Consider the following 23021-nt stretch of genomic DNA (forward strand, 5'->3'; position numbering starts at 1 on the left):
ATGTAATAATGGCTAATACATAGGTTGTTCTAGCCAATTGTTAACATTGTTATAAATCTCAGCCACCATTTGGTTAAAAGAAATTCATTACTGTTTCCATAATTGGGTAGTTTTTGTGAATGACATTTGGCAATTCAATAATAAGTTCTCTAATATTTCTCATAGCTATGTACACCATCTAAGAATTTCCACTTATATTATCAAAAACCTGAATCCACCATTGAATCAGATTTTGGCAATTAAGTAGGAAATAACTTTTTCCAGGCAGCAATCGAAAATGAACTATTTTAATCACGTCTAGGCCTGTCCTATAGAAAATGTAGCTGAACCTACACAGTGAACTGGCTTTTCGGCCTTTGATGACTGTGAGGGCACACATTTTAAATATGTAATGTGCTAGTATTTTTTTTTAATATATTATGCAATCGGCCTTGATGATTACAAGGCACATTTTAGGTATGACTTACTAATTAATAGGATAGGTTTTCATTTACGCCAAAGGCACTTTTCCTTGCTACTGCAATGCCTTTAAACTGCAATCCATGCAGACACAGATAGGTGCTCCTGCAGCCATATATTCGTGGCATATATTTGGTGGTATAAATACAGACTGCAACCCACATATGACATTTTACTTCCATGCCACCGATGCATTTTCTGCATTATTTTTTGTGACCTTACAGTAAAGATAAATATACCAATTGAGTGAAGCCAATCTGATTAGCAGTGTCACAGTGTACACCGTCTTATAACAATAACAGTAGGTTTAAAAAAAAGGTGAAAATCTGGAGAGACCATGCAGTGAAGTTGAGTTTGCTACACAGTTGAAACTAAACCCATGTTGATGAGTGACAGAGATTTGCCTGCAGTATCTGGCACGATTTGAAACGGCTGAGGGACACATGCACAATAAGCAGGGAACTTTGCGAGACTCCAATAAGTTTTCCATTTCTGGTTTCAGAAGTTGCAAAATGCCATCCATTTTCAAAAGATTGGTGATACATCTTAAGCTCCTTCTAAGGGTGGCAGGAATTCTCAAGAAGTGTTTCTGGGCTAAAGTGGTAGTGGGACGGCTTGAGTTACATTTTTCTAAAACTTCCGTAAAATCTAATTATCTTGTTGAATACAGTCTTGCATGGTCTCCAAGAAACAGCCCACATGCATCAAACGGTGTTACGTTCCTAAACTTTAGCTCAGAGAAGACTATGCACTTTCAATTGTATGTTGTGGTCAACATGGCAATCAAATGCAATGCTTGTAGATAGATATTCCAACTGAGAAAAGAAAGGTGGTCTTTTGAATATGTTCCTGATTGTATTACTTAAAGAGTCTCTAAATCCTACGTTGGCACCCATAGAAAAAACATGTATTTGTATGAAAACAATTTTGAATTTCTGAGCTTGAAATTGTACAATGTAATTCAAAGGTGAGTTATATAAATAGCTACTTTAGAGTGTGTTATTATTGTGGCAGTTACATGTTTTGGCACACCCGCATCACATTATAGGCCCAAATTAGGAGTGGTCCATAATGCTTGGTGGGGTCGGTGACAGGATTCATGAATGGATTTACTATTACCACACCCAATACTCTTGAGTGCCCTAATACTGCATGTTTTACCCAAAACAAATCCTCCAGGAAAAACCTGGAGGATTTGTCCGTGGTAAATGCAAATGCATTATGAATAACTTAAAGAAAATGAAGCAGTGGCATTAAATTGTGTATGTTATCCCCCACTGCATGAACAGTTTGATTGAGATCAACCTCTGATCTCCTAGTACCGAACCCAGCATCACTCGTACCCTGGTGTCAGTAATAGTGGTTGTCGTTCCACTGGCCCTTTTATCACACCACTCCTACTATACACACACCCACACTGTGTCATATCTATACATACACCGTTGATTGTAAAGACGTGTGCATTTACTCTTCTACATCATGGCCATCTAGACACTTGATAGCAAGTTAAATATAACAGTACTTCTAGTTCTTTGATATACTTTCTTTAAAGTACCTAAATACATGACAGGGAGAAATCCCCATACCGTGATGGTCCATGCAGAGATGGTGTTTGTCTACTTTCATCAGGGTTTACCAACACTATGAGGAGAAGTCTGATCACCACAGTGTGTGTTAAGCAAGCACACACACAAACACACACAACATAACATACCTATTATTATGAGGACTGGCCATTGACTGTAGTAAAGTATTTAATTACTATTCTAACTCCAAGCATGCTTTGATAGTAGGGTAGGTTATAAAGCAGACCGAGGAACATCTAACTGCGCTTTTAGTTTTTTGATACACTCGCTTGAAAGTACCTAAACACACTTCGGGAACCGGTCTGCACAGCGCACTGGTCCTCACAAAGATAGTGTTTTTCTGGGTCTGACAAGGTTAACCCACACAAGAGGACTCAGCTGGTCCCCACAGTGTGGGTTATACATGCCCAAAGACACACACACACTCAGAGCACCTCATGTTTGACACAATCTACTCAATGAAATAACAAGCTCTCTAGCTTTTGGAACCGCATTGGGTGAGTTGAAGAAAACAGTGTCATTTTCAAATTGAAACTGGGATGATCAGAATTTGTCCTAGATTTTACTCCCTTCCTCCAATGTTCCAGATTTGATAGTTTTAAATCCAATATGGCTCGCGCCTGTGGAAAAGCATAGTCTCTGGCCTGCCTAGAATATATTAAATGTGAACAATTTATAGTTATTTATTGAAGGAGTAATATTTATAGATCTTTTCTACTAAGTAAACTAGACTCAGTCATGGGATCATTACATTTCAGACTTGCAGCATTACAAGAGTGCTGTCATAGCGCATTATTGGGTTCCAAAATATAAAAATTGTAGGACTCATTTATGAGGTTTTACCATAGGGTAGCACAGCAGGCCTTCCTACTCCACTTTCTTACGACAAAAGTAAAGGGCAGGAATGCGCCGTATCTATAAGAAACGGCGCATTCCTGTCCTCTTCTGCTGCGCCGGCACACAATGGGCTGCAGTGCGCCAAAGCAGGTACCTTTGCACCATGGTGCAAGGGTGCCTGCGTTGCGGGGATGATTATTTTTGTACAGCAAGGGAAACCTTTCTGTACAAAAATAATCACTAGAGGCTATTTACTTTTTCTATGTGTGCTGCAGAATGCAACACACATAGAAAAAGGAAAAATGAGGGGAAATAAAGATATTTCTCCTCGTTGCACCTCCCTTATGCCTCCCATGCGGAGGCCTAAGCTTTTGGCAGTGCCTCAGATTTACGATTTCTCGTAAATCTGGGGCAGTGTCAAACAGCCATAGATATTGCTGGGAACGCCCTCAGCAACACCAATTGTATGCACCTTTAACGCAGAACACTGTGCTAAAGGGACTGATATTTATCAGGCAGCATTAAGCCCAAAAAAGTGGCTTAGTGCTGCCTGACAAATATCACGCAGGCTTCTGCGCCACAGAACGTCACAAAAAGTGATGTTACGGAGGCGCAAGGAGCCTCATAAAGGAAGGCCTGTGTATTTAACAATATTGTTGCTATGCACTCTAATTATGTCTGCTCATCTAATGAAAACAATGTGTTTAGAACACTTTTAACAGACATTTTGAAAACTGTCATAGAAAAAAGATTTTAAAAGTTCAGTGTGGTAATAACAATTAGTTCTTCATCTGAAAGTTCACTGTGGAAATAAAAGTTAGTTCTTCTTATTACAATATATCAAATAAAACACACATACTAGTGAAAAGTAGCAATAATATCCTCGGTGCATGGCATTATCATCCCATAATACCCAAAGGTGTGTCCATCCACCTTTGGCCTGGACACATAACCTCACAGAAGGGCATTATGGTATGATAATTCCTCTGGACAGAAGACATGATTGCTTAAAACAGTTTCAGGCAAAATGAGTACCAGTGATGATATGGCTGTATGGTCCCACAATGTGAAACTTTGAATGGCTTCTTTCCAATACCTCTTCTCTGAGTACTACCTCCACCTGCTTCCTCTGTACCACCCAAAAGCAACCAAATGCAACTACTAAACTGGCTCTTTGACTTTACCACCGCTGGATGTTGGACAAAAGAAATATTGGTAGGAGCCTCGGTCCTTGCTCTCATGCTACAGAGATTCTGGACGAGAAGGATCAATTTCAGGCTGTGTTTAGTCATTGCATAATTGCCAGTCAATTGCTTGATACCACAGCGTCTCTGTTAGGAAGCTTTTAATTGGAAGTGCCTTTAAATAAAATACTGTTTAGAAATACAATTCTAGAAAGCAATGCAGGGTTTCAGTGCTGCAATACCACCCTATATCCTGTAGTTAAATGTTCGCAACAACTAGATGATTTTAATAGTCTAAGGCTTGCATTGTTCAATTGAATCGTTTTAAGATTCTGTATTTCATTGATGTTTTTCTTCAGAACACAGCCACAATAAAAGTAGCCATTTAAAATGGTTAGTGAACAGTCAATCTGTTTCAGGCCCTCTGTCTTAGCTGCAATGTAAAGTATTGGGTTGCCATGCCTTTAAAAGAATTTGGGCTTTTGTATGTTTGTAAGGTGTTTACAGGGGAACTATTACAAAGGAAAGTATTTACAAATATACTAATTTTATTAGCTCCACTGAAAAATAAAGCCCATTAAAAAGTAATAAAAATAATTCTATAATAGGGTTAAAGATGCTACAAAGGGATAGGGCAGTTAGTATCCTAAATAAAAAGGTGAGTGTTATTTTTTGTGATAAGGTTTATAGTTCAAGTAAGGGTTAGGGGAACGGTAAGTGCAATAGTTTGTCTTAAGTGTTACGTTTAGAGTTAAAGAGAGGGTTATGTAATATTTATGATTTAGTCAATAAAATTCACTTTTGTAATCACTGTTGCATTTTAGGAGCCTTGATGTGAAATAAAAACTGCTATTCAACCTTGTCTTTAGTGAATTCTCTGTAAATTTGTTCTAGTGTATTAATCTTTCGCTTTACCATTTTGTTCTGTGAAGATGGTCTTTGGTTTGATATAGAGCTCTTTATTTTGAGAATTTAAAATGCTTAAATTTGTCCACACAGAAAGTAGAACATCTGATTGGTTGTTCATCTATGTCAAATATCATGGCAATGGCTCATTATCTGGAGACTGATGTAACATTTTATCAACCTTTAAAATGGTAATGGTTGTAATTTTAACTTCAGCAGTGCCACTTTAAATCAACTGAGGAGATTTAGAGAAAGATTTAGGATTTAGTAAAATACACTTTGAAAAAGAAAGTTTTTATTTGTTTCGCTCCTAGAAGGGGCTGAGAGCGCATCATCTATGTTAAAACATATGTTAGGAGCCCTAAGGAAATGCATTCCTTGACATTACCTTTATTTTAACATTGAGCTTCATGTTTTATGAATCTTTAAAGTGATGTTTGGAGTACTAAACCCATCTTAGATGGCAAAACACCGGCCTCTCCCAATGAGTGTACCCACAGGCCTGAGCTGCAGGTAGCTAGATGTATCTCCTGCTAGACCTGACTTGGCCGTTTGTACTTTTTGTACCCCAGAGACTGCAACCTCAGGTCTCAATAGTCATCAGCAGCAGGAATAGAAAGTAAACAGGACTGCAGTCCTCTATTCTTTCCTTGTCATCACATTTATGGTCAGTAGTGACTGAATGTTACTTCTGCTATCCCTGGGATTGTTGTGAGCTAATGCTTATGGAGGTACATAGTAACACAAGGGTTGTAAAAGATAAAATTTAGGAAGTAAAGCGGCTTGTCATTTTCAGCTCTGCACACAAGGATTTTTTATAAAATCTAGTGTCAGATGTTTCATTTTGCAAATGAGGCTGGTAAACATATGCAAAAAAGTAAAACCTTTGCATGCAACCTGCTGCTGCCACTCTGAAATTTGAAAATTGTTTCTGGTGACAACCTCCAGTGCACAGGTTCAAAGACTTGTGACCTGTCTCTGAGAGGATCATCAGAAACATTTTGCAATTGGTTTCAGCAGAAAACAAGGTGGAACTGAAAATGTCCTGATCCACTGCAAACAGAGAAACAGGTCTACCACGTCCGGTAACTACACCACTGGCCCTTGCTTAGCTTTCTTCATTTAGAATTGTTCCCAAAGGGTTTTTTGCTCAGAAACGATAATCAAGCTGTATTGGGAAACAGCATGTAGAGGACCTTCGTTAAACAAATATATACAAAAGACTGGCAAGTTACAACCCTAGAAATTGTTTGCATTTGGTCTGCTTTTTTAAAAATTAATGCTGCAAATGTTCCGCTAGATTGTTATTTATATGGCCTTGAACAGAAACTGACCTAGTCATGCTCACTCTCTCTTCCTCAATATTACCTGCTCAATGATCGTGGGAATGAAATGGAAGAAAAGGAAATGGAACATACCATGTTCAAACACAACATAAAAGAATTATATTAGGGACATCAGGGAAGGTGGAATACTATAACAACACATTTCATATTGTTATACTATTCCACCCACCTTAATGACGAATGCTTAGGTGTTGCGACCCCGTATCCTTTGGAGTCGAGGTTTCCTCCCACTTTCATCGTGTCACATGGCTTTCTCTGCTCGATATACTCATTCATGGTTGACTCCAGAAGGAAGGCAAACTTCCCCTTGGATTTACGGACACGGGCTACTCCTTCAGCAGTGGTCTTTGTGAATACTGATGGCTCAGCTGATTTCATGTATGTCCACATCTTTTCATACACTGCTATTTTCGATCTCTAGAAAAAAGTGAAAAAGAAATAAAAAAAACAGTTTTTAACACACCTATGGGTGATAAACATAGTACATACTTTCTTAATTCCCTTGTTGCCATCTGATTATTTTGGAAACAATATTTACTTCAGAAATAAACTCAGGAGATGAACATGATAGTACTTATTTTTTTTAACTGTTTCTAATTCTAATCATTTTGTTTTTACAAGAAAATCCCCTGTTCTTTCATTCTTTTTAATGTTGCTTTACAGTGCCCACCCCCATACCGATCTTTTTATTTTCTCTTTCTGTTCTCTATACATATATTTGTATTTTTATGTAATAATTCAATTTCACCACTTACTGTCTACACAATAATGTGTGTTTTTTGTGTCTCCCTCTTTTTGTATAAAATATTTTTTATTGTGAAATATTCACATTATTAATTCCAACATCAGGAAGGTATATCAGAACATGAACAATCCAGGCGCATTTCGAAGCACTGAGGTTTATTTTGTATTATGTTGAACTACTCTAGTTTTTAGTAGGAGAAAAAAACACTTACACGACTACTCCTGCACCCCTCCCAAAGCACATGACAAACCACTCGGGCCATTTTATCCATAGTCTGAAATACTTTTGAGGAGAAACACTTACTTTAGAAATTTTGGAACAAGTTTTAGTTACCATACTTTCCATATTTTGATTGTATTTTTTCTAAAGTTGTACAACATATTTTCAAGGAAGCATTATAGCTGATCCTGGTTACTTAATTTTCCCAATTTCTTAAAACATTAAAGAACTGTGCTGTTTAAATTACTTATTGTTTCTCTTCAAATAAAACAACTTGTTATTTCGGTTGTATTGTGATAGCTTTGGAAAATAAAAAAACTGAAAAAAATAATAATTGAACACCGTTTTCCCAATGCTTTGGGCTTCCCAACATCCAACTCAATTTTAAACCTGTAACTTAATACATCCTAGTGCTGTCACAGCTGGGTGGTGAACATTGAAGAATGATCTTCTACTGAACTCATGAACAGTGCCACCTCCCACCAGTTCTTAGCATCGCCCTTCTCATAAAGTACATACATTGGAAATACTATTTCTGAAAGCCTAACGTGGAGAAGTAGTGCATAGCTGCCAAGGTTTTAGATTGCTTATGTGTGACATTTTCACAATTTCAGTGTAATTATGAGTGACATTCAGCGACTATCAGTGACACCCTCTCTCGAGCATAAATCAAGCAATGAAGACACGGGAAACATATAAATAGCAGAAATGACACCCATTTAAGCAACAAGAAACTTTAAGAACTTGCACAACCTACTCACATCCCACATGATTTTACACCTCTTTTGACCAATGCAGCTGAGCTGACATAGAAGGTCTAAGCACCCGATGAATAAGTCTGGAGCTCAATGGATAATCAGGCAGGAAGGAAGTTTAGTTCCTACCACCCGCTAGCTACCATTAGATCGCTGGCAAGATAACAGATTACTTGTACCTTAGTTTAAATACAATTATGCCAATGTTTCTCCAACAACAAAGTGTTGTCTCAGTTTGTGCTCTTGTGTTCCTTTTTATGGGTTTGTGTATACATCTGACTGGGACTACAGGTGTGACCCTGGCTATAGGATATCGTCTCTATGGCGGCAGAGCAGGAGTCTCCACTGGCAAATGTCTGCATTTGATACATTGGCCTGTCAGAGGAGAGAGAATCTGTTGTATTATTTACAGATTCTAATATTAAAATCTCAAAGAACATAAGTCACTCGAACTGCTCAGCTTCTTTTAAGTTTGGAAAGTGAACATCCTAGCTATAGGGTTCTCTAGCACTCTGGCTCCCACTGGAGTAAACATCTATATATTGTTTCCTCACCCCTTACGTGCTCTTATATTTCATGAACCATAGTAAAATATGTCCACATTTGGCCGTCCCCATTATTGACTGTGAAAGCCCTTCCTTGCAGTCCTCTCCCTCTCTGACTGCAGTTCCTGACACACAAACCAGTCTGAGCCATTGGACTTCATGTGTTTTCGACATTTCCCATGAGTAGATGTTTGCTTATCTCATGGTTCAGTAGTTTTAAGACAAAACCTCCAATCACAGCTCTGTACTGCCCACTTAGATAGGAGTTGAATTTATCTCTGACCTCTTCCCAAGAGGTCACCAGGGCACATTCCAAAATGTTTCCAGAAAAAGACATGCAGAGTAGAAGGAGAAGGGGAAAGGGACAAAATGAGAAATGGAGATATAGACTGAACAAATAAAAAGAAAAACAGTAAAAAAAAGCTTCTATCAAGATATTAACCTGTCAGCTTCATGTAAACAGAAGATGGTCCGAATAGAGCCCTCCCATAGTTGCGTTATATATTGTTCTGCCTGCCATGGTCAGCACAGGTTCATCCCTGCGGGGTGGAGTATCCATTTCTGAACTCTTGATATGGTGGATGTGCTACACTTATGGAGATGGACAGCCGAGTGGGCGGTCTTTACAGGAATGACTCAGATGAAGACCTGATCTGATTGCACCTGCAGGAGTGACGGCAAAACAACATTGGCACCATCACTTTAGGCTGCTTTATTGACTGTCACGTCAGGACTAGTGAATCTGAAAGTGCCACGTAGGGATTTCGTGTGGTGAATGTTATATTTGTAGACAGCCCTGAGCGAGTCAGCTCCCTGCTGCAAGCAGCGCATGCCAGCTAAGAGATTTGCTCTGACTGGTTCCAATTTAGTAGCGCTCCAACTTGCTGAAGAGGTGCACTGTAATGCATTAGTCTAACACTTAATGCGTGGTACTTGGCACGGCTGGTAGTTATATAAGCACCTTCATGAAATGTCACAAAATAGGCATCCAAACTATAATTATATCACTTGTGACATTAAATGACAACATATTTGATATTACTCATGGTATTTCAAATGCCATCATTGATGACATCACTGATGACATCCTCCATTCATTATGACAGATTCCTATAGAGTTTATGGACTTGAAGTCATTAAGAAGCTAAACTTGTGTCCAATTTTCTATTACCAATCTAGTGATAATGGACATAAGCTTTGCGTACATGCTAGACATAGCATATATAGATGTAACCTGATGTTTACTTGTATTCACCCACCTAACAACCAAAATGCCTCCACGCACTTCAATGGTGTCAATCCCTTTTCAAACCATTAACACCCTCCTAAAAGTTCTTACTATTTTCACCTTGAAAGGATCTTCAAAGGATCAGCCTCCAAAAGAATTCACATGTTGACAGTGTACATTTACCATTCATAAAACACCTTCTGCTGAGCCCTAAGGATAATCCTCAGTAGTTTGGTAAAATACACTATACACATTCCAGAGATGAGCACACTGACATACAACCTTATAGGCATGCTTACAACCCCAGTGTGAGTCAAACCACCTCTAAGTAGGTCAGTCCTACATTCTACATCATTGAGAAATCTGCAGTGTCTCAAAATCTGCAAATAAACATATGCACCTTATACAAGTCTGATGCTACATAGAATGTGTTTATTGGCTATGGATTACAATCATTTAACATCCACTGGTGGATAATCTATTGTCAACAGAAGCTTTGGCATTCATAACAGATTTTCTGTAACAGGTTTTGGCTTTAAGCCACAACTAACTGTAAAATATGACTTTAAAACACACATCAGGTGCACTCAGCCTTTGCCTTGTTTAACATGGAGTGCTACTTGCACCCAAAACTTTACTCTATCTCCATTCAATGTACTCATACATGTAAAACATAGTAACTCTACACATTGTATGAGTATAGGCCAGTTACTAACAAGTTTCGTTTTTTAATTGATGTAAGTGCTTATGGTGAACAGCATTATAAAAGATTATGGGCTAGATTTCGGTAAATAGTATTTACCGATTCGTAAATACAGAATTTTAGCGATTCGGTATTTACGAATCGGTAAATGCTATGTAGCTAAAAATTCAGTAAAAATTACCGAATCGTTAAGATTCGGTAATTACCGAATCGGTATTTACCGATTCGGTAATTGCCATTCATTCCTATGGGCCTGGAGGCCCATAGGGATGAATGTCAATTACCGAATCGGTAAATACCGATTCAGTAAAAGGGGGAAAACATTGTTGCACCCCTCAATTGTTTATGGTTGCACATGTTGCAGACATACATGCCCTAAGGGCATGTATGTCTGCAACATGGCACTGTAGCAATTTGCATTAAATTGATTTTTTTTTCCGTTATTTACCACCAACTTGTAGTTGGTGGTAAATAGCGAATCCTAACATGGGATAAGCACTCATTTACATTACATTAGGAATTCGGTAATTTACTGAATCGGTATTTTAGAAATCGGTAATTTACAGATTCCTTAAACTACCGATTCGGTAAATTACTGAATCCTTAATTTCGGCCCCCTACATAAGAAAAGCCTATTACTGGTCGGTAACGGTCGAAATTCGTTAATTTCGGCCGTTACAGACCGGTTATAGGCCACCTACATCTGGCCCCTTGTCTTTTGAGATGTCATCAGTGATGTCATTTAACATGCCATGAGTGATGTAATACGTGAGGCCATAAGCAGTGCATGATGGGGCGCAAGTTACAGTACTTCACTAAACTATATCTTGTGAATTTCAGTGTATTTATCAGTTTTAGAATATTAGTTCATATCTCACTTTAACTATCTAGAATGTCACTTTAACCCTTGTTTTGTCAGTTAAATTCAGGCCTATCAGTGTGTTGCCTGTAGGGTCTTGCCTCCAGTCAGACCCGGCAATACCCCCCCTTCCCCCCCCACCCCCCATGGGTGTCCAACCCAATGCTTGTGCCAACTCCTGGCCAGGCCCTGCACCAAAGCCTCCATGGGGTCCAACCTACCTCCACACTTCGTAGATATTTGGCTGTGTACAGTGCAACATTGTGTGCAGGAGCTACCCTATGGCCAGGCCCTGCACGTATTGCCCCATGGGACAACTATCCTCCAGGGGGACCAACCTCCACTTCACATAGCCTTTGTGATGTATCATGGGGCTTGGCTGTAGAATTCAACCCTGGAGCCAACCCTTCACAGATGCCCAACACTTCTTATGTTGGGTGCGATCCTGGGCAGAGGCCAGGCTCTTCACCAACCCCCTGTGGGCACCCAAACCCCATCCTCTGCACGGTATTAAGCTGTGTGCAGCAGAGGTTTGGACACAGGGCCTGTGGCCAACTACTGCGTTTGTCTAATCTCCTCAACTACCAGTGGGTGGCCAACCGTCTGCTGCCCATGGCCTCTGGCACTATAGGGGCACAATAGGGGTTTAGCAAGGTGCTGCACCCAACCTTTCATGGGTGGCCAAAGTTTCACGAATACCAACCCCTCCACTTCGCACAGTTTTCAGCCATGTGTAGTGTTTGATTGGCCCTGTCCCCAGCCCACTACTGGCGGGCAACCTCAATGCACATTGCCTACGGCCTGCTCCCTGGTGGCTATCTGCAGGGTGTGGGCTGTGACCACACCAATCTAATTAAAAAAAATGTTTTATTGCTACTGAGGTTCTACATGCAGTGCTGTGCTGGGTGCTGCAGTACCAGCCACTGGTACTGCGACCCATAATATCTAGATTTTAATTTTGACCCCACAAAGCTGAGAGGGGTCAGAGTGTCCATACATGTGGTCTTTCATTTTTTTTTCAGGACATAGGAAGCAAGTCCACAAGTCCTGTAATGACTGCCACAACATATTGTGGCAAGCCAATCGGAATCTGACAATCTCTCTTGAATAGGCCAATGAGAACACATTTGGAAACAAACTTTTTATACCAATGTTAACCTTGTCACGCACATCCACAGAACTTTTTTTTAAAGTTAATATCTTGAAAGCAGTAAAATGTAGAAATGCTGCTGCACTTCACAATTTTACTTTTCTACCTCATTTCCACCCGACTTAGCCATTTGAGTGGAGGGAGTCGCTTTTGACACATGTAAAAGACTAAAACGGCTGACATTTTCTCATGGTCAGCAGTCTAGTCTCTTGAGTTCCTCTCTTATTCCTCTGCTTAAAGAGCAGCCTGGTGTGGATTCACAGCAGACTACTGAGGCGAGCGCGCCAACGGACACGCCAAAGGCAAGCCTGTCTGTGCCTGCCCGCCACCAGCTGCAAAGAATTGTGCTCCTTTCACTAAAGAGGCAAAGAGAATGCCTAGAATTTGTAAACATTAAGGAGATTAGAGACAAGGCCATCTTACAGAGAATGGCCATATTATTTCAGGCCTACCCCCTTCCTCTGGAGCATAAGACTCCTCCCAACTGAAAACTCTACAACTACAGATGTTCATCATGCCTCCCACAGCTGGTCTCTGACCCTTGGAGGGATTCTATTCCTAATCAGGACAAAGTGGGCACTTTCTCCTTTCATTTAAATTAATATCCATAAATTGATCATGTTAACAAGTCTCTGTTGAAAGGCCTCTACTGCAATGCACGTTCCATCCCAAAACTACTGAATATAAGACCTCATTACAACATATCATCCAGTTGTTTGTTTAATTTCTGAAACATGCCTTCATTCATCAGCTCTACCCTGTATTCCTATAGATTTTCCTTCAAATTACAGCTTCATTAGACTAGATAGGGAGACTAATAAAAGGGACAGAGGCGCTATTGCATTTTGCAACCGGGATAAAGTCACTTTGGTGAACAACCTTATTGATGACTTGGTAGTGCTCTGTATTTCTACTTTGGAAACTCTGCCTGGTGAATCATGGAAAGGTGACTTAGTTTATCACTCCCCTGGACTTAAAAAAAAGACTTCAGCCACAAAATGACTGAACATCTTGCTCCCATGTGCTTGCTTCTAACAATTTCCTGCTGGTTGAAGATTTTGACTTTCACACGGAACTAGGTTCAGACCAAGAAACACAACATCTACTCTCTGATTTGGAGATGGTGGGACTAAATCAGTAATTGGCCCACACACAGTGCTGGGCATACCTTAGACCTTGTTTTGACTAATTCCTTGGACATTCAGGTGGACTCTCCTCTTTCTTTTATCTGGACAGACCATTTTTCTATTAGTTTCCAGTTCCATATAAAAGGAAAACTGTCCGGACGCAAAAACAAAGATCTTAAAAAGACAAGGCCTTGGAAAAAAGTCTTAAATTCCTCATTCTGCTCCTTCATTTTCTCTCTCAGTATGCTATTAAGACCTCTGATATGAAGAGTGCTCTCATGGATTTTCAATAGGGTCTATTTCTCAGGCCCTTGATATAGTCACTCCCCCGAACTAAGCCACTCCAACTTCACTAAGGGCTTGATTTAGATCTCGGCAAACAGGTTACTCTGTCACAACGGAGACTGATATCCTGTCCGCCAAAATATAAATCCCATAATTTGCTATGGGATTTTTATTTCGGCTAACAAGATATCTGTCACCATTGTGACAGATTAATCTGCCTGCTAAAATCTAAATCAGGTCCTAAGTCTCTCTCCCCCTGGTTTTCGGAGGCCCTTAAAAAGGAGTAATTGGCGTGTAGAAATTGGAGAGAAGATGCATCCTAGACAAAGCTGCATATAAATGAGACCTGAACATCCCACATTATAAATAGAATTGACAGTGCGTGGAATTCAGCCAAAGAACTGTTTAAAGTTTTAAACAAATTCATTAGGCCCACTGTCTGTGCGTCCTCAATCCCCGAAATTATGCAATGCTTTGGCAGACCACTTTGAAGAGAAAATTGTGATTATCCATCAGAATCTCTCTTACTGTTCCCAATCAACAGAAATCTCCCCCAATATTTCCCAGAATGTCAATTTTCCCACCATTCGAGAGTAAATCGAATATATTACCTCATCACAAATTTTGGAGATGATGAAAAAAAACAAATCAGGTTCTCCCTCAGACTTTTCCCCCCTCACATCATGGCAACCCTTGCCTCCACCCTCTTTCCAAACATCACCTCATTTTAACCTTTCCCTTAGCAAAGCTACCTTACCAGTAGCTTAGAAAACTGCACAAGTTATGCCAATTTAAAAAAAACAAACGTGGAACCCTTCCAACCCCCCAACTATATATGGTATAACCAATATTGCTTCATCCCTATCTCAGTAACATTTGGAAATCTTAGTAAATAAACAACTCTCCTTCTATTTTGCAAGCTAATTCCCTCCTGGACCCCTCACAGTCAGGTTTTAGAGTCTCACGTAGTACAGTAACTGTGCTGATTGTGGTGCTTCAAACTTTCCTTTGATGGCAGTCTTCTTGCCATGCTGGTACTATTCTACCTATTTCTCAGCATTCAACACCATCTCTAATTCCATCATGGTCCATTAATTTACTGAGATTGGTGTCTGCGGTAAAGCTCTAGGGTGGCTCCAAAACTTCCTTAGCAATTGGACTCAGACAATATACTTGGGACCTTTTAAATCCTATGCCACATCCCTAGACAAAGGGGTACCACAGCTACAGGGCTCTTATTTGAGTCTCACACTTTATAACATATATTGCGCCCCACTAGCTCAAGTGGTGAGATAATGCGTCTTTAAAGCCATCTTATATGCAGATGACATGCAATTGATCATGTCCATGGGTCATAACCCTGAATCAACAAAAAATAGATTCAGGGAATATATTTGAAAAGTTGCTTCCCGAATATCTCTGAATTACCTACTTTGAATGGTGATAAAGCGGAGATCCTGCTGTTCAGTGAGGCTCATGCGTATTGGTCGGATGACTGGTAGCTGTTAAAAATAGGAGCTACCTCACACCTTAAACAGGTGGTAAAAGCTGGGAAAAAGAGCTGGGCAGAGAATTGACATGGAAAGAATGGTCATCAATCTATCACAGGGCCCGACACACGGCTCGCAACATGGCCTTCACTGAGACGGCCATCAAGGTGGCTACTTATTGGTACTTGACCCCTGAACACTTACAACGCTGCAATCCTTCTCGCAGTCCCCTCTGTTGAAGACAATGCAGCTCTCTAGGTACCCTCACTCACTTACTCTGGGATTGCCCATTATTAGAGGGTGATTGGCAACAGACACTTAATGACATCTACTCTCACTTTGACACACAGATACCTCGCTTCCCTGCGTACATTTTGCTAGGCCTCCAAAACGCTCTCACGTTCCCCCGTAAGTCCTGACGAGGCAAACAGATGACCCTGGCGCTAGGCGCAGCAGCCCAAAATGTTCTTACACACTGGTGCACTATGATGACACCGACAAGCCTTGGCTGGCTCCACTTTACTCTCACGACATCCACTTGAACTTTCCTTACCTAGACACAATTCGCTGAGGAAGGTGGAGGAGGGGAGGAAGGGGGGGTTTGCTGTCTTTTTCTCTTTTTGTTGACCTTGTGAGTAAGATAGGTGGATTTCAAGCCGGATTGTACTTCGATGAATGTAAGGCATTTACTGGCCTATTGTACTTAATGCTGAAAAGCAATAAAAGAAATCTAAGCAAAAAAAAGGTGGTAAAAAACCTCAGCAACTTGATTGACAAAAATCTCTCTAAGAGACAGCAGGTAGGCTCAACTTGTACTGCCTACTATGGAATCATGCACATGCTCAGAAAAGTTTTTCAGTGATTACCACTACACACTAAAAGAAATGTTACTCAGGCTCTTGTTGTAACCCGCCTGGACTATGGCAATGCCCTTTTGCTGCAGCTAATGAATCAATAGTATTTAAGCTTCAAGTGGTTCTCAAAACACTACTGCATGCCTGGTTTTCAAACTACCCTCTACTCTCTTTCGGAGCCTAGTCAAAAATCTCTTCTTTGGCTTCCGATCAAGAAATGCTCTATTTTCAAAATATCTATGGTTGGTGTATAAATCTCTGTCTGGTGAGGGTCCAGAATATTTTCCAAATAAACCCTGCCTTTATCTCCTATCAGAAATCTGAGATCAAAAGACCAGCTACTGCTCTGTGCTCAGCATATACATGTAGCCAAGTATGGCGTCCGATCTTTCTCCTATCTCATCCCCCACCACTGGAATAGACTATCCCTGCACATTCTGGGGTGTCCAAACTTTGTCTGTTTCAGAAACCTTCTTAAAACCGTGCTTTTCTAATTCTCTAACCTGGTTTGCACTTCAGCACCAAGGTACCCCTTTTGGGGTGATTGCCTGCGATATATTAAGTGATCATAACATAACATGACAATGGATTTACACCACATAACAAAATTCCATTCAGTTGTTTTTTATGTATCACAGAGAATCATTTTCAGTGGGAATTAACATTTCCTTTTTCTTGTCCCCCACTTCATGGATCACTGTGAATCTTACCAGGAAGGGGCCAAAGTGACTGAACTTCTTTTATTGGCAAACTTTGTGCAGATTCATCCAACAACCCTGAAGTTATTAAAGAAACAAAAACTGCGTTTTACTGTGCTTACAAGGTGGCTTTGACCACATTTGACAAATCTTCACAAACCTTTACACATAAAAAGTTTAAGCAAACTCAGTTCCTTCCTGGAAAGTTTCAGGGTGATCTATCAAGCAAGGGCAGTGAAAAAAGGTGCGTCCCAAAACATCTATTCCTCATGCAATTTTCGAAAGTAAAATTGAACTGCAATACAACAAAAATTGCAGAATGGATTTATACCAGGCCGTTCGGCCAACCCTCATTGCGTACTGCCGAAGGCTAGTGGAGCAGGGGGTTAGCCAACCACTTCAGTTGGAAACAGAGCCTGGCCTAGTTAGGGATGGTATTACTTTACATTAAAAACCCTAGAAATTGACTGAATAAAGCCAAAGTTTAAAGTGACATTATAGTTAGGTATGGTGCTAATATTTTACTTTACATTTGCAAAAAAACTAGATTTTCACTTAACAAAATGTTGAAGTATCCTTATAGTTAGGTGAAAATGTCAGTTAAAATATTACATTTTAAACTAAAAAAAACACTGAAGCCCTCGCTGCTTATTACCTAATACATGACATCACTCATGACATGTTCTATGACATTATTTATAACATAAATGGAACTTCTGAAAAAAACATCAATGATGAGACTACTGTGCTTGGTGAGGTGTGCTAGTTATAGTTACGTCAGATAAATATAACTAGTGCATTTCACTTTTTAAATTTATTACATGAATGAAACTTCTGGAAAAAACATCAATTATCACACTAATGTGCTTGGTGGGGTGTGAACGTTATAGTTACTTCAGTTAAATATACCTAGTGAATTTCACTTTTTGAATTTATTTTAGAAGCAACATGGGCCTCGAGCTTGGAGTCTCTTTCAGTCTTTTTGTTTATTTCATTGTTCGTAACAGAGTGCTCACTGCAATATGGCTGAGATACCCGCCACCCCCTCTCAACACAATCCCCAAGGATGGGAAACCGGAAACAGTTCTGAAGTTTTTGGAAGACGGGAGGGAGTGACCCTCCCGGCCGTATTTATTAAAATATGAAACAAAATGAAAACATCAACAGTTTCATATTATGTACAATTTCATTACCACATTGCGATGTTTGGCTAACCTTAACATATCCTCTAATACAAAGGTTCTCCTAGCCGAACTAACATCCTACAAAACATTTACTTGAAATTTTGAAATTGTACATCCTAACGTTTAAGGGCCAACGGCAAGGTCGTAACCGGTGTCAAGATCCCTAACCCAGACATATCCCCCTCCCTTGTGAGGGGCGGCACGGAGGCATACCTCAAGTGCAACTACCAATTTCCCTTGACTTGACGGGGGCCCCAATAAAACTCGACGCCACTTAAAGGTCGTACGAGGCTCGTGTGAGGTATCTAGAAGGTAGCGTAGACCCCCCCCCACACCCCACACAACTTACCACATCTGCCGTCGCAGACGTCCTGGCCCCGGGAAATTCACCAGGAGGGGGCTGTAACCCCTCCTACCCATGAAGGGGCCTTGACCGCCTTCTCTTTCCTTTCGGCGACCCATCCTTAGAAGGGACCGCCTCCCCGTTGAGGGGCCAATGGCCACCTCCCCCGAGCGCCCCCATCCGTAATGGGTAACGCCCACTCATAGGGATCTTCCAATTAGTGCTCACCGATCATGACCTTACCGCCACAGGTCCGGATAGTTGACCGGCTATCCGGACCCCCCACCACACTCCTATCTAAAGGTCATGTTTTAACGTCTTTAGCCAAGCTATGAAGTCTCCTATGAGTAACTCATTCCCCACCCGAGACAAATGAACACCGTCCCCCAAATACATACTGTCATCATTAATACACCCATGCGAAATAGAATGCAGTGCATTGGACCGGAACAACCTACTCACTTTGTTATTAATTTTTCTCACAGAGTGATTTAAAGCAGAAACAGAAAAAGCCCCCCCGCCACACTTTTCGTGTGATCATATGGGACCACGCAATTGTGCACCCTGGAACTCTCCTCGCTAACCAACTTACAGTGGAAAGCATCGCCTCCAGGAGAAGTCGTCTACCAGTGGTGACCAAATCATTGCCCCCAAGATGTACTATGACTACAGACGGCGGTGACCTCGTCCGCCCTAGCAAACCCTCGAAAAATGATTGAAACTGGTCAATACAGAGACCGCCCTTTCCGTAGAAGGACACACTGTACCCGTATTCCCCAGCCACGTGCACCATGTCACCTGCCTTGAATACGTCCGCGGCACGCCTCACGTATGAGTGGCCCACGACCCACACCTCCTTTTTCACAGCCGGTGATGTCTGACCGCTGTCCCGGTGTTGGGTCGACTGCATAGTCCGCCCCGCCTCGTAGGCTTGCGTAACTGAAAACCAAACAAAACAAGAAGCGTGAGTACATCATTACAGCTTCACAACATGTGCAAATGCACATACCTTTTATAACAATTGGAGGACCAACGCCCCACACGTTTAACTTGTTCTACATTCAGACCCCTGGCTGTAGCCTCTGTAGCAGCCCCTATCCGAAAGGAATGGGTCCCAAACTCGCCCGGGTTCAAGCCCGCAGCTGTAATCGACATCGCAAGCACCCGCTGAAACTGAAACCTTGTCAGTGGGGTGGCGTCCGCGTGTCTCAACAAGGTCCCCCCCCATGATGCCACCCTTCATGTTAAATAATCCTCTAAACACTTCACTGGGCACATGGACGACCCGGGAATCCTGCGTATAATTATGCAGTCGCCCATCCCGCTCTGATCGGTCTTGGACCTTACAAACGAGACAGTCATTGTCTCCCCTCTGATTTGAACGTGCTCTGCGCACAGCCCTCCCGTAACATCCTGCTTGTTCCTCGCCACTAATTCGCTTACCCGCATAGCCCCATGAAATGCCAGCGTAAAAGCGGCTCGGAATAACACTGTCTCAAAGTGAGATGAACATGTTGTAGGGAGTCTGGATAATAACTGGGCCAACCTATCTAAACCTATCGGGCGCCTCTCGTCTACTCTGCGACCCTCAAGGCGTTGCCACCCACGTAGCGCTTTTTGCACAACGAAAGACGCTGTCGGGTCCTGGATCCCATGAGCCCTAGCAACAAAGGAAATGGCAGCCCGATGCCTCTGGGCCGTGGCCACCGATTTCCCTGCCAGATGTAAAGACATCAGAAAGTTCACTACCCATTCCTCCTGGCCCCAAAGCTCCTCACTAGCAGTCCCCAAAAAGGCTAAATAGGACCGGAACGCCCCTTCATATGCCTTCCTCGTCCTGGGTGCTAAACTCTCTCCCACGAGGTTACGAAGTTCGGGGTACCGAGAGACCAGAGAGCTTCGGGAAAGGGTGCCGGCTCCGGGTCCGCTGTGGGAAGAAAACCCCAGAAGGCCTGCATACGAAAACGAGAAAGGGCATCAGCCGCCTGGTTCATTACCCCCGGGACATGTCTTGCTTTGAATAGCACATTCAATTGCATACACAGTAATACGATTTCTTTAAGCAGTCTCAAAATCCATTTGCATCGTGCTGCCTGGCTATTGATACACTCAACCACGGTCATATTGTCAGACCAAAATACCACAGAGTGATCTCTGAACCCTTCGGGCCACGTTCTCAGGGCCACCAAAATGGGGAAAAGTTCCAGGAAAGCAATGTTACTTGTCAGTCCACTGTCATGCTACCATGCCGGCCATTTTTGTGCAGACCATCGAGTGCCGAAAATGGCACCAAAACCTATGCTCCCTGCCGAATCTGTCCACAGCCCCAGCTCCTCAGAGGACACGGCCGGTTTGTTCCAGACGACTCGACCATTGAAATCCGCCAGAAATGCCAACCAAATGCGCATGTCCTGGCGGACCTCTGCCGAGAGCCTTGTGCGATGATGGCCCTCCTTCAGTCCGACCATGGCTTGAGCGATCGAACGGGAAAAAGGGCGGGCCATTGGTATGACTCTTAGGGCAAAATTCAACTGTCCCACTAACTGCTGTAATTGATGCAGCTTAACCTTAGATTCGCTCATACACATTTGCAGGGATGCCCTGAACTTTAACACTTTATCACCTGGTAAACGGAAACAACCTTCTCCGGAGTCTAACTCGATCCCCAGAAACTCGAGGCAAGTCGAAGGACCCACAGTCTTACCTGGTGCCAGTGGCACGCCAAACTGATTCATTAAAACACAAAATGCGGCCAAAGCCTGCCCACATACCGGATCCCCGGCTGCCCCCAGGAACAAAAAATCATCTAGATAATGCATCACATGTTGGAAACCCGTCTTCTTTGTGAAGACCCATTGTAGGAAACTACTGAATGTCTCGAAATAGGCACAAGATATAGAGCATCCCATCGGCATACACCTATCCATGTAATATTGACCCTGAAACATGAATCCCAGGAGACGCTGATCGTCTGGATGTACCGGGAGCAACCGGAACGCTGACTTGATATCAGATTTTGCCATCAGCGCACCGGGCCCCAGGCGATTCAAAATGGCTACGGCCTCATCGAAGGATGCGTACCGCACTGAACACATTTCCGGGTCTATCGCTTCGTTTACGGAAAGACCACGTGGGGCTGACAAATTATGTATCAGCCGAAACTCACCCGGGTCCTTCTTGGGAACCACCCCTAAAGGAGAACAAACAAAGTTAGCAACCGGGGGTACACTAAACGGACCGGCGACTCGACCTCGAGTAACCTCCTTCCGGATCTTTTCCTGTACCACGGTCGTATGCTGCAAGACCGATATCTGATTTTTGCATTTTTCCACACCCTGAAAGTCCCCCACTGGGATGCGGAAACCATATGAAAACCCGTTTCGCACCACCCCAGCGGAAGCACGATCCGGGTATTCGCTGAGCCAGGGAATCATTGCCAAGGTATCAATCGGGGTAGGTAAAGGCGCCCCTCGGACTATGTTAGACCTGTTTGGCACCTCCTCTACCCCCGTTATCACCCGTTTTGGCTCTGCACGTGGACTCAGGTTGGGATGATTGCCCACACCCACTACATTCGTGTCTAAATTTGCACGACCCCTGGGGCCTAGTACATTTGCCCCTGTTAAAGTTCCAACAAACCCCCTTTTTACCTGCATTGCCGGTAGGCCTCGAGTGATTGTCGGTACCCGTACCTGAGCGAAAGGGCGTCCCCGCATACTGACGGGAGGATTCGCCCACGTTACTCCCTACCAATGGCAATTTCAACATACCAGTATCCTTCATTTTGGACCAGGACACAGAATCATAACAATCCCAAGTTAAGTTTTTATCATGTTCTTTTGCTTTTCTAAAAATATTATCATAGCAGAACCAATGATTACCCTCGTGTGATACAGAGTACCCCATGATTCGTGACTGATAAATCGGCAATTCGGGTAGCAATTCGGGCCTTCGTTCTCCCAAGATCGATGTGAAAACCCCCCACGCCTTGCCCCAATTGCCAATGTTCTCATTTACCTTAAAGGCGGCCATCTTTGCGCGCCAAACACTCGGATGCATGAGGTCCTTCTGACCCTTAACATGCTCCATCTCATAATGATCAGTAAGCAACGAGAAGATGTTTACATACTCCCCTGCCCATATCTTTTCTTTAATAGCTAAAGGGACATGCTGGCCCAACTTCTCCCTTCGAGAGGGTGCCGACTCCTCCCTCGCAATCGGCAATGGCCGCTTACCTGCACCGGACGCTGTCTCTGCGACTAAAACCGTCCCCCGTGGCTTCTCTGCGGCCGCAGCCGGCGTGGATACCGTCGCTGCTTCCCGAGTTTCACGCAGTTGCTTCATCAACACCTGCGCGTCGACAGCCGTGGCGCCCTCGCTACCTTTACCCAACCACGCTGCTAATTGTGCCGCCAGCTCGGGCGGCATATCTTCCCCGGACACGGGGGTGACCACAACGGGAATCGGATCCCCTTCCTCCGGCACGGGAGTGGGTGCTTCGAGCGGGACACTGGGACT

At 42.5% G+C, this 23021-nt stretch overlaps 1 protein-coding gene across 6 annotated transcripts in view; it reads right to left on the reverse strand.

Annotated features, from left to right (window-relative positions):
• Positions 1-23021, reverse strand: part of GRIA4 (glutamate ionotropic receptor AMPA type subunit 4) — a 969207-nt gene that overhangs the window by 31426 nt on the left and 914760 nt on the right. For all 6 annotated transcript variants that reach the window (XR_015299356.1, XM_086935255.1, XM_086935257.1 and 3 more), the window contains exon 13: positions 6488-6735. Coding sequence is in view for 5 of the 6 variants with exons in the window: in XM_086935255.1 (XP_086791381.1) it covers positions 6488-6735 (248 nt within the window). In the remaining variant the exon portion in view is untranslated. The remainder of the gene's footprint in view (positions 1-6487; positions 6736-23021) is intronic.

This window comes from Lissotriton vulgaris, chromosome 8 (genome assembly GCF_964263255.1).
Source record: "Lissotriton vulgaris chromosome 8, aLisVul1.2, whole genome shotgun sequence".
In the NCBI taxonomy this organism is placed as follows: Eukaryota; Metazoa; Chordata; class Amphibia; order Caudata; family Salamandridae; genus Lissotriton; species Lissotriton vulgaris.